A 15,179-nucleotide genomic window follows, 5' to 3' on the forward strand; every position below is an offset into this window, starting at 1 on the left:
TCTCTCTCTCTCACACACTTTCACTCTTATGACCTTTAAGAGCCATTTGATTTATGTCAAAAAGCCAGCGGGTGATTATCCTTTCAGATCACAGTGGAGGGATTTGCTTCAGCCTTTGTGAAATGTCTATTGGCATTCAGTAAATTACAGCACTGTGCCACCGGTGACTGTGGTAATTGATAGTAGTTTTCTGTGTAGTCTGGCTCTACAGTAGCTGGACTGAATTTTGTCCACACAGTTTCCAGACTTCCATAAGTTGTCATGTTTATGCGACACATAAATCCACTGTGTGTTGTCCCACATCTTCAAACTCTGTGTACATGTGGGACAATGGGGTTTCCTTTATAGTATTTTCCTTCTATTGTTATAATGTTTCTCTCTATTATTGTCTTTTTAAGTGATTTGGCTGGTGATAAACACCTTTTCTAGGCACACTGGATATACTGTCCAATATAAAAAAATAAAATCTTTTAGAATAATTTCATTTAATTTACAGATTTGCGAAAGCTGAGAGCTCTCTTCTGCTAACTATTAATAACCTTTTTTATAACTGTTAATTTACTTTAATAATGCAGAGACTAAAGTAAAACAGTGCTGCAGCATTAATTGCATTTTCCTAGATAAGGCAGTTTTGAAGTAATTGTAAAATGAAACTTCGTTGACTGCATAATTTTCAATCTGTTATGCCACAGTGGGAAAGATACACAAGCAACAACTTTAGGCACTGAAGCTCAGTCATTTCACACACAATGACCAGAATAAATTTTTTTTATTACTTTACTGAACTAAAGGTCTCATTACACTTCTCTTATCTGCATTCATTTTGTCCCATTTGCGAATCTGCCTCATTGCTGCAGGCGGTGTTACACTCATCCATATGGTATTGGAGTGTTTTCTTTATCTGCAGTTCAAATGGGTTGAACTGAGGGGAGTCCCAGTAGAGACAGAGAGAGAAGAAAATGGAGCAGTTTTACACATCTAAAAATAAAACATTTGACAGGATCCTCTGCTTGCGTCAGCCCCCCTTGTGGTTCAACCCTCACACACAAACACTCACACATACCCTGTGAGATGTGGTTGTGTAATAGAGCTGCCTTGTTAAGGACACTCACACACATACACGTGCAAAAATCATGCTTTGTCACAGTATTGAATGTAGTAGCCTCTTCCAGCCACATACACACACACACATAATACACAGCATTTTAGAATAGCACTATAATATATTTAGTATATCATACTGTATCCCAGCCTAACATTAGCATAGCTTGCTTTGGTGTAGCCCTTCTACAACCTAATGCAGCAAAAGTACAGAGGCAGACGTTGCTTAGGGACCTGCTTCTGGATGGGGTGGGCTTTCGAAGTCAGTGAAAGGGTAGAAGTTAAAATCGTTTTAGTCAAACGGTGAAAAAGTACCTTCAGGACACTCCATGAAAAAATAAACTTCTCTTCCCTCTGGAAACATTATGTGCAGCACGCTGTGAACTCCCCCAAGACTAGTCCTCATGACAAAATCCATCGTTATTTTCGGTTCATGAATAATCAGCCGTGACAGCCTAGAAGACTGTGACGTCCAATTTTGGGTGATTTTGACATGAACTTGCTTTAAGCTTCCTTTAGAAACTCTAGTTTCCCAGAAGAGATGGTCACTTGTGACAATTGTTCTTTTTCTGTGTATTTGTAGGACATCCAGGCCGAGATCGATGCCCACAATGACATCTACAAGAGTGTGGATGGGAACAAGTCGAAGATGGTCAAGGCTCTGGGCAGCTCAGAGGAAGCTGTGTTCCTCCAACACAGACTGGATGACATGAACCAACGCTGGAGCGACCTGAAGGCCAAATCAGCCAACATCCGGTTAGTCAATCTTTATCCAATGTGTTTATGGTCATGCAGCTCAGATTGCAGTTTTGTGCTCTTTAGCTGCTCTCAACTCTGGAAAGAGAAAAAACACCTCTTGGCAGAAGGTCTCAATTGTGGCAGTGTTTCAAGTAGGTCTCTGCCCCAGTTTAGTTTTTTAATCATCCACTGAATCAGACATTGCAGAAGAGAGTTTAATTCTCGAATGTCAAGTAGGAAAACAAAACAACAAAGCAGAAACCTCAAGAACTCAAGGTTGTAAACACTGAATCCCAAGAAGCAAAAACTATTTCTAGAAAGGACATATTCTTCAGTTTTCTCACCACATAAAGCACAAATCAGCCCTTCCTCAGAATATATCTTTCCTACTGTTGACTGGACCATTCATTCGTCTCAGCTCATGAAAAGAAAACATACTCCTATTCATGATTGAACATGACTCACATCTCTTGGATTCTTGTGAAACTACATGTGACGTACAGCACGTTGTGGAATATTTATGTAGGTTGTTGTGTTTCCTATCAGCTGCACGTGTACACAGAACCCTGTCTGTTCCCTGTGTCCGCCATGAAGCACAGGGATGAAATACAGCTCCAGACGGGCCTGAAAGCCCACCACAGTGGCACATAAAGTTCTGAGGACATAGACAGTGCCGCGTCAGCCACAACCTTGGCATAAATAAATAAGATCGGCGATGGGTGGGAGTGTACAGGGTGAAGAAAGTGAAGGTAGAAGTGAAGTTGACAGGGACAGATGGAGATGTTCAAAGACAAAGAGGAAGAGGGAGGATGGAGAGAAGCAGCACAGGAGCACAACAAAGCCACAGGGGCAGGGGGAAAGGTTAAAGAGTCTGAAGAGAAACCAGGGGCAATTTAAAGCAAAAAAAAGGTGCAGGGAAAGATTCTGCGCCGTAAAGAGTTTGGTTTGAGCGGAAGAGAATAAGTGGGAGTGAGTCGAGGTCAAGCAGAGCAGACATAATAGGCTGGACTTGTTCCACATAGAAGAGAAGAGAGGAGAAGCAAACGAAAAATAGACAGGATGAGATCAGTGTGTGTGTGTGTTAATTTTATACAGCCCATTATGCCTTAATTGCACTACATGTGTAATTATGGCTAACTTGGTGAGCGGCAATAGGAGGTCTCTGTACACAGTGTTCAGATACATTATGCCTAGAGGAGAGGAGAAAAACAAAAGTGCTTATCAACACATATTGTGTGCATGTTACCACCCACACAATTAGCAGCCAACTGTGTTCCCTTTTAACAAATGACATTTACTTCAGAAGGGCAGCAACCTCTCTAGAGTGGTCAGTGATCAGGGTTTTACTGGGGTGTTGTAGCAATGAAGGCTTTTTAGTAGTAATTTCCTATGTTTTTATAAGCTTAAAACCTTTCATATACTCAGTTTTGTAAAAAAAAAAAAAAGAGCATATGTGGCTTTACTTCTGTGTAAATCCACCTTTGATATATGCCTAATAAGTCTACTATTCACTCATGTTACTGCAACCTTGCAGATATATAGAAAGAAGCAATGCTACAGTACAGGTTTGATTTTTCTGTACAAGACTATATATACTTTAACAGTGAGCGCTGAACATGCCTACAATCTAATTAAAAGTGAATGGTGTATGTTGGCAGAGCTCATCTGGAGGCAAGTGCTGAGCGCTGGTCTCGTCTTCTGGGCCTCCTGGAGGAGCTGTGGAGGTGGATCTGCATGAAAGATGAGGAGCTGGCCAAGCAGATGCCCATCGGAGGAGATGTCCCCACCCTGCTGCAACAGCAGAACCACTGCACGGTGCGTACTGTCGCCTCAGGCAATGTTCTTGCCACGCTTTACAAAATTTATCATACCCCTTGTCCCTTATTGTTTTCTTAAAGTGAGAGTTTTTGAGTATCGCGCAGAAGAGTATGTGTTTCTGTTGTTTCTTAACCCTACTTTAAGCTCTACACATTCATTGAAAGTAGTATAGGCCCTACGTTAATGCACTAATATGGGGTTTTCACTTATTTTGCCTTAAGACTCTGGGTGTGTGTATAGATTGTGTTTGATTCCTGACCTCCTTAATCTCCCTGACCCTCTTAGTACTTTATGCTTCTGCTATGGCAGAGTTTAACCTGTTGGTTTTATTATCTTAAATCATTCCAACCTAAACAGAGGTCTCATTAGCCAGAGTAAACGAAATCACCTGAGTGGCTGTGCAGGCCCTTTAAGTCACCCCATGAAGATAATGTGATAGTAAAGTAGAAGCTGTAATCACTCTGATGATTAAACATCAAGCTGGTCAGCACAGTGGCTACAGTACAGCCGAACTACAGATTGCAGTAGTCAGGAATAATCACAGTGGATGTTTTGTGTCTCTATGGTTAATAATCAGCATTGTTATTATGGTCACTCAGAAGTCACTGTGCACAAAACGTGTATCAGTGCAAGGCCAATATCAAACTACTACACAATCAGTGCTGTTGTTTCTTCTATTTCATTGTGAGAATTGTTGTTATTTATCACACTTACACCACACTGTATCATTTATTCTAACAAGCGATCAATACCTATATTGCGCCAACCCATTCACACCTTTGTCATCACTGCTATTTGTCACCTATGTTCCCCACTGTATTATTTATTGTAACCACTGGTTATTGTGATAGTGCATTGGCGTGTAATTGCTTTCAGATAGATGACTCACCCTGTGGCTACTGTTTACTCCCAGTCCGCTGGCCGCCACTACTGTTGATGTTGCTCTTGACATCATAATGCGTTTCTCCGCAGCCCGTTCACCACACTGTTATTTTCTTCCCTTAAACGCCTTGGGAGTAAACACATGTGCCGTCATGCATGGGCGCAGGATCACAGACACATTGAGAGAGATGAACAGACTCTGGGACACACACAGCAACATATGTGTTAGGATGTATATGATGCTTACTAGACTTTTTATTTTAAACAGAAGCACATTTCTATCTGCGTGTGCACACAGTATGCGTCTACTTTAAGAACTGGGTAAAGTTTTGTTACAGTTTATGATATTACATTAAATTTTCTTCTGACATTTGGGTTGATACGATACTAATCAAGAGTAATCAAGCAATCATGCACACAGACATAATCAGTTTCCAAAAAAGCTGAAATGAGATATGTCTTCACCTATAAGGAGGTGAATCCAACACACCTCAGTACTGTTACATAGAAGGAGAAGAAACAGTTTTGAGATGGAAAGATAAATGAAAAAAAGTATTTATACATTTAATAAAACAACAGGAAACTAAGGCTTCAACAAAAAAAAATGTACTATAAAAATTACTATAGAGCTAGAGTGGGGCTCTTTGCATCAGCAGACAATCGATTTCTTGGCTGCTAAGTATAGTCTTTTTTAATGATTTAATGAAGAATCATCCTTCAACAGCAGAACAGATTATGAATAGTTTCCCCCCAAATCATGGCTAAAAATGAATGTAACATTGGCAGACCATGTGAAAAAAATGTATCAATGGAGCAGAATTTACAATTTGTTGATGATCTGACCCTTGTTGTTTAAGTTGTCTGTGAAGGAAAGAGATGTATTAATTTAATTATTAATTAATTTATCTCTGTGACGTTTCATCTGCAACACTGTTTTGTTTTGTTCTCCACGCAGCTTCATGCCCCGATTTTGTTGACTTGCTCCCATTTTGTTGATTCGGTTTACCCTTGATTTTTGTGCTTCTGCCATGTGTACGTTTTTTTTTGTCTATTTTCACCATCATGAGTCTGCACAGGGTGTTTTATTTTGAAAATTGACGCGGAATCTCTATGCCATTTCTGCCCACTTCCTGCCCAGCTTGATCTGTCCAACTTAGCACGTCTTCCATAAAAAAAAAAGACCAGCTGTATATTCTCCACAGAGCAGAATGGTTAGCTGCTTCTGGGACGCTTCTGGCACTATAGTACTGTGGCACATCTGGTGGAACCACAAGCATTGTCTGGAAAGGCAGTGATCAGCTCCGGCAGCCGCGTCTCGGCCAAGAACGCGATGCAGCCGTGCCCGGAGGAATCAAGCAGTTAGTTTCAGTCCTGTCCGCATTTTGAGCCGTGAGACAATGAACAACTGTCCAGGTTAATCAGAATTTTTCCACTGAGGTTTGAGATGATGTTCTCTGTGTCTGACAGAGAACAGATACATGCTTCAACCCAGCGTATCAGACAAGGTCCATTAGATAAGGAATGGGGGCTGAGAGAACACAATAACCGCAGGAGAATGCAATCTTCCTGCATCTCCACTCTCACCTTCCTTTTCCCATTACCCTCTCTCAGTTCTTCCATCTTGTTTTCTTCTCTGTAGAGCCTGTTCTGCTGCTAGTCGCCCTCACCTTTGCATCTCCTTTCTTTACACTCTGTCCTTCTTCCTTGTCATCACACAATATTTCCCGCTCTATCCTCTTTCCTTTCACTTTCTCATCTCCAGGTCTTCAGCTTCAAGATGCTGATATAGGAAATAAAGGAACAAGGGAGTGGAAGGCTGACTTTTCATTTTGACTAGGTTATATTTTTCCCTTCACTTCCCTCTCCTCTGTATTCTTAATAGTTTGGCCTGGAGGTTTTGCCGACCCTGAGAGGGATGAGGGGGCTGAGCAGCACAAAAAGCTGGGGCTTTGAAGACGTCATGCCCTATTACTATACACATGCAAGTCCCTTGTGCTGAGGCATACATATACCTTAGTCACTCAGTGATAACGCACAAACCAGCTGCTCGGTCAGTGTGATTTGGGGGGGGGGGGGGGGGGGGGGGTGTATATAGATATATGGAAATTGGTATCTATGAGGTAGGGAGGACTTGCAAGGGCTCTCTTTTTTCCTTCCTTTTTGTCTGGGAGACTTGAAGAGATAAAAGAGGAAGGCTAAGCCACTTAGCCCAACAGAGAGCAACTGATATTGCTGTTATTAAAGAATCAGAGAGAAGAAAAATATGAGAGAGCAGTGGCCGGAACGGAGAATAAAGTGATGGACAGGAAATGCCAAACTTAGCAAAATTAGCTCAAGAGGAAATAGGAAGAAAGAGATTTAATTGTGGAAGAATGGAGATAAGTAGAAATAGAAAAAGACAAGTGTGGTTCACTTTCTCTTGTTTGTTTTCATGATATTCAGTTTCTAACACAACTGTTGCATTAGATTCTGCCTGAAAGCAGCTTTTCATTTGGCAGCTCCCAGGAGGAATTTAAAAAGTGTGTGTGTGTGTGTGTGAGAGAGAGAGAGAGGGGGGAGGCGTATTGTCCTGTCTTACTTGAGTGACTTCTTGCTCCCTCCACTGTGTATTGATCTCTGTCTGTGTTTTTCCTTGCTAAAATGGCCGTAATAGCATTTATTAATCGCACATTCAATTATTCAATGAAAGGCCTTTGTCAGCATCCAGGTGATTAAACTCATCAATCTGCTATATTAAATTAACAGCTCTTAGATCAAGGAGTGGGAACAAGGGGCCGAGTGCTTGTGGGCATTTTTAACAACTCTTATCTTTCAGCAACAGTTGGCTTTTTGTCTACATTGTTAGCCCAGTCTGATCTTTTCAAACACTCCTCCAAGTGTTTCAGAATGAATAAATATGAAGACAAACAAAGTGTGATTTAAATTTATTTAACTTGGCAGTTAAATAAGTCTCAATATACTTAAGCAGCGCACAATTACCCTGTCTAAAGTGAGGGGGGTTTAATAATCCGCTACAGAACCCAACTTAATCATGGTGCCTGCATGATTGATTAGCACCATTTGCACCTGAATGGACAGGTAGTAAAGGAGAATGAAATGGATTAAACTGCTGTGCTGGACTTTACCTTATCACTTAGGAAAGGAAGGACTCGCAATTTCCTCGCTTTTAATTGTTTTTGTCTGCGTCCTTTGTTGGCAGCCAGTTTGTCATGTTTTTGTCGGACTGTCTTGAAAGTTTGTATAAAACATTGCAACATTAAAGCAGCTATAATCAATAGTTTTTTATTGACTCCAATATATGTGAAATGTGTCAATTGCAATGATGAACCCCACAGATAAATATCTTGAAGTTCACTTTAGCTGTATCTGTTTTAGCACCTTAATCTTATTGTTGTTGCTCACTATCACTGCTCTTATCAATGTCATTTTCAGCTGTCAAAACCAGCTGTACACTACCTGCCCATCACCCAATGGTAGACAGACCACATAGTGGACCCTACAGCAGATAGAGAGACATCCATTTCCCTCAAATATTTATGTAGACCAAAAAACAGAGGTAAAAAGAGAGTGAATATTAAACTTGCAGTACATTCATCAGGTGGACAGAAACATGACGCTAAATGAATTCTAATATTGATCTGTGTTTGCTGGATGTGTAAATACCATAAGCAGCTGTTTGCATACAAGTTCTCCATATCAACTCAAAAGGTGATAATATGTCAGTGTTGTGTTTGCAGCTTGTTTCCATTTAAGTAACCAGAACATCAGTAAATGCGCATAAGATAAAACTGAATACGTGTTTTAGTAGTAGTAGTGATTAGTGATAATGAGGGGAACATAAATACATTTTTTTTTATTTCATGTAGTAAATTTGCATAATTAAAGAAAATTCGCTTTTTTTGCCAAAACCTTCAGAGAATGTCTAGAATCTATGTAAGTCACTGCAGTGACAGCAACACAGCAATATAAAATAAACATATCTAATACATATTTTATAGAAAATAATAAAATAACTATGTTGTGTCAGTAAGTGTCACTGAAGAAACCTATGTGTGCATTGTTATTTAATGCCTGACTATTTAAGTAGCTGTGAAGCAGTCACAGGGTGATTAATGACACATAAGGGTACGTGGGTATTTTACTTATAAATGGCCTAAGCTGGAAGCGGTAGATTAGTAAAGCATGTCAGAGAGTGTGATTTCAAACAGCTACCACCCATCTGTAGCTTTTAGCTATTTCAGGAGAACAGTGGATGTTAAGGGCAAAGGAGCAATTAAAATTTCAGGCTGACTCACTCTGAGGCTTCTTCGTGAGCTGTGTAACTGAATGCAGTAGCAAGATATAATTTGGCTCAGACAACAGAAGTTCAAACATTTGCCTTCAATACAAATACCTAAAAATACTTTCTTCTATAATTATTTTCTTTTATTGTTAGAGAAAAATAAGAAGTCGTCAGTTTCTTGACAATTTGTAATTTCTTTTGGGTGTGAGTGAGCTCTTATTGTGAAGGCTCCCAGAGTCTCTGTCAGGTGCTTTTCTGATGTTGAGAGCTGGTTTATTGTAGTGGTCCTTTCAGGAGCCTTATTTTTTTTCCTGGAAGAAGATGAGGGGGTGCGGTAGAATTGCGGAGAGGCTGAGATAGCAGGGTTTTGAGAGCGGGAAGAGGGATGTTTGGCAGGGCTCTAAAAGTAGCTGTGTTGTGATGCTATCTTATCGCCACCGCAGCACAGGGCACACAGTGATAAGAGTATGCTGTGCTACTGCGGCCACACACCCATAAAGACACAACCAAGGTCACTCATAGCTACAAGAGAGATGTCAAAAGTATTGTGGTACAGACAAGAGTCACTTTTTTTCTCTGGTCCTCGCAAATCACAGGAGACCAGACAATATTCTGAATTGCCAGTGCTGAAAACTATTTAAAAAAGAAAAAAAAAAAGCAAAGTGTAGACCCGCTCCTTTTTATCTTTGACATAGACAGCCATGTCTTATCACTCATACGCCAGCTGGGATTTATGGGAAGAAAAAAAAAAGCTTTTTTCTTAACCTGAAAGCTGTACATGTGTTTGATATTTACCTCTCATGCTCCCTTTGAAAAGTGTGTCCCTGTGTGACACTATGATAATGTGAGCATGTTGAGGTTTCACTAAAAAGAGTTGTTTGAGTGTTGGGGAAAGGTCTTTGGTCGTCTGTCTGAACTGAAGGCTGTTTCTAACAGAGGGAATTACCTGGCACTACTTGTGTTGCCTTTGTTACAACCTTCTACTATTTTGTAAGTGTCTCCTTGGAGCCGAGATTACACTAGATACTTTGGGGAAAACTACCGTCATATATGTAAAACGTTTATTGTATTAGATGAGTAACACAGTTACATTAGGCAAGAAACGTAATATTAATATTACGTTTTTATGTTAATTCCTGACCTTGGCATCAGCACTGGACAAAATAATCTGATCACAAAACATGAGGATTTGCTTCTTTACTCTGTTTTTATATTATTGTAAATTAAATCTTGTTAAAATAAATCTTTTAAGTTTTCTGTTGGTGGGACAAAACAAACTATATATTTATGTCATTTTGGGTTCAGGTCATTTGTGATTGTTCAAATTTCTTTGACATTTTATAGCCTAACAAATAATCGATTAATCAGTAAACTAAGCTGATAATGAAAATGACAGATGATACTTATTTAGCAACCATGTCAAAAAATGTGCTGTATACTTTGTATAATCCATAAATCAGCAGTGTTAAAGTCTTCATCAGTCTCATGACGTTTAATCCCTTGTGATGGATAATTTGCATATCTTCATGCATTTCTTGGGATGTTACAAAACTCATATCAGAATATTTGACTTGCTTAACTATAAGCAACATGCAAAGAACATTTGTAAAAAAACAACCTCTTCACACTCAATTCAATCCCTTCTAAAGCCTGTTTTTAAGCCACCAACAAATCCGAGTGAATCCAAAACAAAAAAACAAGGATGAAAGAAAAGAAGTAGTTTTTTACTGGTAGTTGTCCTCACCGCTTAGCTCCTCTCTCTCCTTTTCTTATCTCTGCTCTCCATACATACCTCTCCTCCTCTTCCTCAATCACCTCTCATTTAGTTTCTATCTCTCAAGGTCCCCTCTCTGAGCTACCTGCCTATTATGTTTCCTCCATGTGAGCTGGGAGGAAATCATTGGAACGGAGCAAACCATTTATTAGCAGGGGTGATTTAATTTGTGTTCAGCAGGATGCTCTATTTCAGCATGAGGGTACATTTGTCCACAGGAGGCTGTGTGAAATTGTCATTGCAGCAGGCTAAACTTGACTTTTACAGAAACTCACTCTCTGTAATGGACTTTTTTTATTTTTGAAACTAGAACAAGACAGGAGTGTGTACGTCTTAAGGCCTGTGAGCAGACTGTTACTTCCCATCCCCCTACCCTGCTTTTATTTCCCTTCTCTTCTGTTCATCTTCTCTTCTTATCTCTTCAGATGCTGCTGCATGTACGATCCCACTGAACCCAGCACGTTGTCATCTGCCACTCAGCCAGTGTTGTTGGCACGAATAAAAAAACATTTGGCACCTCGTTTCTGCTGCGCTCGTCTGTTTGATGGGTCTGATAAGTGTGAGAAAAGCGAGTCGTCCCATCTAATCAACTTGCCTCACGGCATCTTAAACTACATCGCCTCCTCACAAAGCAATCACACACTCCGATAGGCAACGAAGTCCCTAGGGGTCACACTTTTATTAAACAAGAATAATTATACTGCTACATGCCATGCTCACTCCCTCTGTTTAGTTTTATCGGCCTGCTGTGAGCTGTGGCGAGACTAGTTGACACAAGGTTAAGAAAAGTGTCCATCAAATCGGTTTGTGGTCTTATACAGTATTATCTGTTTTTCTGCCCTGGAGTGTGTGTGTGTGTGGATGAGCATATTCTTGTGTGTGTGTCTATTGCAGTGTGAGCTGCTGTGTAGGAAGATGAGCAGGATACGTGACATTGCTACCTGCACTGTAATGATAATTCCTGCAGGGTTATAGCGCCCCAGCAACTCACTTTATTCCGCGGATCACTCGGCTAATTTCACACCGACCTCAAGGAAATGCCCAGTTTGACCCCGTGCTCTTGCCTTCAGTCGCTGCTCTGTTCTCAAAGCTCTCACACCCGCTGACACTCCTAACAAAGCTGCTCTCTCACTCTTACCTCTCGCTTTTCTTCTTAATAAGGAAAGACTGGGCAGAGAAAGTGTTTTGTTATGCAGCACTCACCTAATTAGCCGTTGAGAGTGCTGTTTATCTCATCCATAAGCTGAACATCAACATCTGCTCCTGTTCTTGGGTCGTATATGTGCATGTGTGAATTAATCATAAGTGCCTCTTTTGTAACATAATGAAAGTCAGAGCTGATTTAAGCAGTACTCGTTGATTAGTAGACATTTCTGTGGGGGGAGCAGCAATCTGGATACATCACCTAATTCACAATACACCTGGTTCATTTGGAGTTCATTGGTGCAGACTAGATCAGGAGACAGGAGTTGGGAACATGCACATACCTGCAGAGGAAATGAATTAATTACCCCTTTTTTGCTTACATTTAAACCTGCTTACATATGCACCCTTTCTTATTGAGGCAGCTTTCTCTGTTTTAAAGTCAGTGGAAAATCTTTACTGTCTTTTTCCACATGCATCTATTAGGATCATCACAGAGTTAAATTGAATTCTAATGACTGCTTTCTAAGAGAGCAATTTGTGCCATCGTGTATAACAGACTGAATCCCCTTTAACCCACATTTTTGCATTTATCCTGCAGGCGCTACGGTCAGAACTGAAGGAACGTGAGCACTTGGTGGTCAGTACCTTGGATCAAGCCAGAATGTTTCTCGCTGACCAGCCCATCGAGGGTCCTGGAGAGCCACGCAAGAACCTGCAGCCAAAGACCGGTACATTTGCACTCACCTTCCATATATTTATATTTAAGTCTGGTAAAAAGAAATAGAAGAGTATTATCTTTTTGCATTAGAGAGCAAGCACAGCTTCACACTAAGCTCTAACATAATGTGAAAATGTTACCAAAGCTGCCATTGCAGTACCACTTATAGTCCATATAACCACTTTTCCTGTTTTTCTGCTTCCTAATACAGCAATTGTTAGTAGACTATGAGCTCATATTAACTCTCAGGTGGTCTGATTTTGCAGTAGTACAGTAAGTCTTTTGGTGTTAAGTCAAAGGCAAGTGGAGTTTTTTAAGAATACAGCAAGACTGATTTATTGGATAGAATACAGTAGAGAGCTTACAGCTGTAGTCTTATACCCCTAGGTCACCAGAATGCCTTTTTAATCAATTTGGACTATGAGATCATTAAGGTGTCTCATTCAGTACATTCTGCACCAAAAAGCTCTCAGACATCCACAGCAAGCCTGTCTGGTTGTCTTTTAACCAAATATAAGGACTAATTTAGCCCAATTTTGAGGTTAAGTGCCCTTGAAACTCCATTCACTAAAATCTGAGCTGGTGGTAATACCATTATCTAACAGAGCACCCCAAAATTAAATATGCACTGACTCATTCAGCATTCCTTCTCTCTGTCTCTGTTGGATGCAGCAGGGAAGTCTTGGTTAAGTCAGCACATTTCCTTTCAAACTAAAACCCTACTGTGTAAATAATTAAACCAACCCAAGGGGCTGTGTAGGGGTGTGGCACGACTTCAGAGTGCATTCCGATAGGCTTGTTGTCTGTGATCTTTGATACTGATATCAAAGCGTCGACTCATTGTATAAATAGATAAAAATCTGGTTTAAGATCAGAGGCTGTACTTGTTGTTTAATCAGTGGAAGATGGGATTTCTCAAAGTGACACTGCAGTAAAGTCTTAACAACTACAACGTTCTGTCTCTGTTTTTTTGTATTTTTTGCCTCTAAATTGTTTATATTTTTATTGTTTTGTTTGTACCATGCATTCTTCATTATAAAAGACAGACGGCATCACATTGTGATGATCTGCATGATGTGTGCTACCTGCAGTTTGCCTCACAGATGTCTGTATGAATGTGACAGAGGGAGGGAGAGAGGGGAAAAAGAGAGAGACTGCAGAAGGGCAACAGGTGAAGATGGTGATCCAGTTAATACCCTGTAGACGAGACCTTAGGACTCATAAAAGCTGCTCATCTTTTTTTGGAGTTAAAATGGGTATTTGGGGAGCAGTTTTCACTCCTGCCCTCTTTCTTCTTTCCTCTCTGTCTGCATCCTCTGATATGTCACAATTATCCTGTTCTCTCACCTTTCCTGCCTTCTTCATTCCCCATATACTCTGTGTCTCTCACCCTTTTTTCTTCTTTTGGTCGCTTTCATCTTTTCTTGACTGCCTTCAGTTCTACCCTCCTCTAATTGATATTTTCTTAATGACCCGTTGTCCTTACTTATTTTTCAAAGTTGAAATCAAACAAAGGACATACAAAGGAGGAAAACAACCTTAGAAAGGTTACTTCAGTACTTTTCTTAGGTTTTAAATGATACAAAGCAACATTTACAGTGTAAAAATATATGCAGATTATGTCTGCAGACATGAAACGCAACATAGGATGACAGAGCTCCATAAATTAGGACCCCTATAACATGAGAAATATGAGTTGAATCTGAGATGAGATTATCTGGACATTTATTCTCTGTCTTCTCTGAATTGTAAGTTGTATATAAAAGTACATAATTGGAAAACATTAATATCACTCTATTGAAGAAGTTCCCGCTTCTTGGATATAAAAAGAGCCAGTTGGGTGCAATAATTCGAATGGGTTGGATTTCCAATGTTTCTGGCTGAGAAACATTTTATTATGGGAAAATATAATTGCCGATAACATGTAGTGGTTTGAAAACTAAGTACATATTAAAGAGTAATGAAGGGCATAAAAACTGTATTTGTTGACAAAATAACTTATTTCTCTCTTTCAACCTTCCTTCTCTTCCTCCAGACCTCACTCCAGAGGAGAAGGCCCGAGGCTTAGCCCGGGCCATCCGCAAGCAGACGGGCGAGGTGAGGGAGCGATGGGAGCGTCTGAAAGGACACATGGGAGGCTGGCACAGTCAGGTGGAGCGGGCCTTGGAGCGACTCCAGGAGCTGCAGAGCTCCATGGATCAGCTCGACCTGCGGCTGACTCAGGCAGAGGAGGCCAAAGCTACCTGGCAGCCTGTGGGGGATCTGCTGATCGACTCTCTGCAGGACCACATCGACAAGACCGTGGTGAGTCAGAGAGACAGTCTTCAAGACATCCAGTCAGGACTTAGACACCCCACCCCTTTGTAAATCATTGCAGCATGCAGCACTATATCACCTTGAACAAATCTTATCTTCTCTTTGACTCACCGGATCTTAAAAGTTTAACCGTGAAGTGTCTGTTTAACTTGCAATTCACTGATTTAACAGTAAAGTCGGTGCTGCCAATTGTGATTTGATTCAGTAAGTATTATACAAAACACATCCTTGAAATAAGTGCATGCTAAAATGGGAGTGAGACTTAGCTGTGAATTCTCACTATTCCCTTCCTTTCTGTTTTTATATTCAGAACAAAATGCTACTTGATTTGATCATGTTCTCAGTGTGATGATTGTGTCTTGTTTGTTTGCAAATGCTACTCATCAAATTTGAGTATGTCTTTT

At 40.4% G+C, this 15,179-nt stretch overlaps 1 protein-coding gene across 4 annotated transcripts in view; it reads left to right on the plus strand.

The window, feature by feature from the left end:
- Positions 1 to 15,179, plus strand: part of utrn (utrophin) — a 144,843-nt gene that overhangs the window by 75,743 nt on the left and 53,921 nt on the right. For all 4 annotated transcript variants that reach the window (XM_035678305.1, XM_035678308.1, XM_035678307.1 and 1 more), the window contains exons 48-51: positions 1,685 to 1,857; positions 3,498 to 3,654; positions 12,340 to 12,469; positions 14,495 to 14,763. In XM_035678305.1, coding sequence (XP_035534198.1) covers positions 1,685 to 1,857; positions 3,498 to 3,654; positions 12,340 to 12,469; positions 14,495 to 14,763 — 729 coding nt within the window. The remainder of the gene's footprint in view (positions 1 to 1,684; positions 1,858 to 3,497; positions 3,655 to 12,339; positions 12,470 to 14,494; positions 14,764 to 15,179) is intronic.

The sequence above is a fragment of the Morone saxatilis genome, unplaced genomic scaffold, assembly GCF_004916995.1.
Source record: "Morone saxatilis isolate NCDOM2014 unplaced genomic scaffold, NCSU_SB_2.0 Contig7, whole genome shotgun sequence".
Lineage (NCBI taxonomy): Eukaryota > Metazoa > Chordata > Actinopteri > Moronidae > Morone > Morone saxatilis.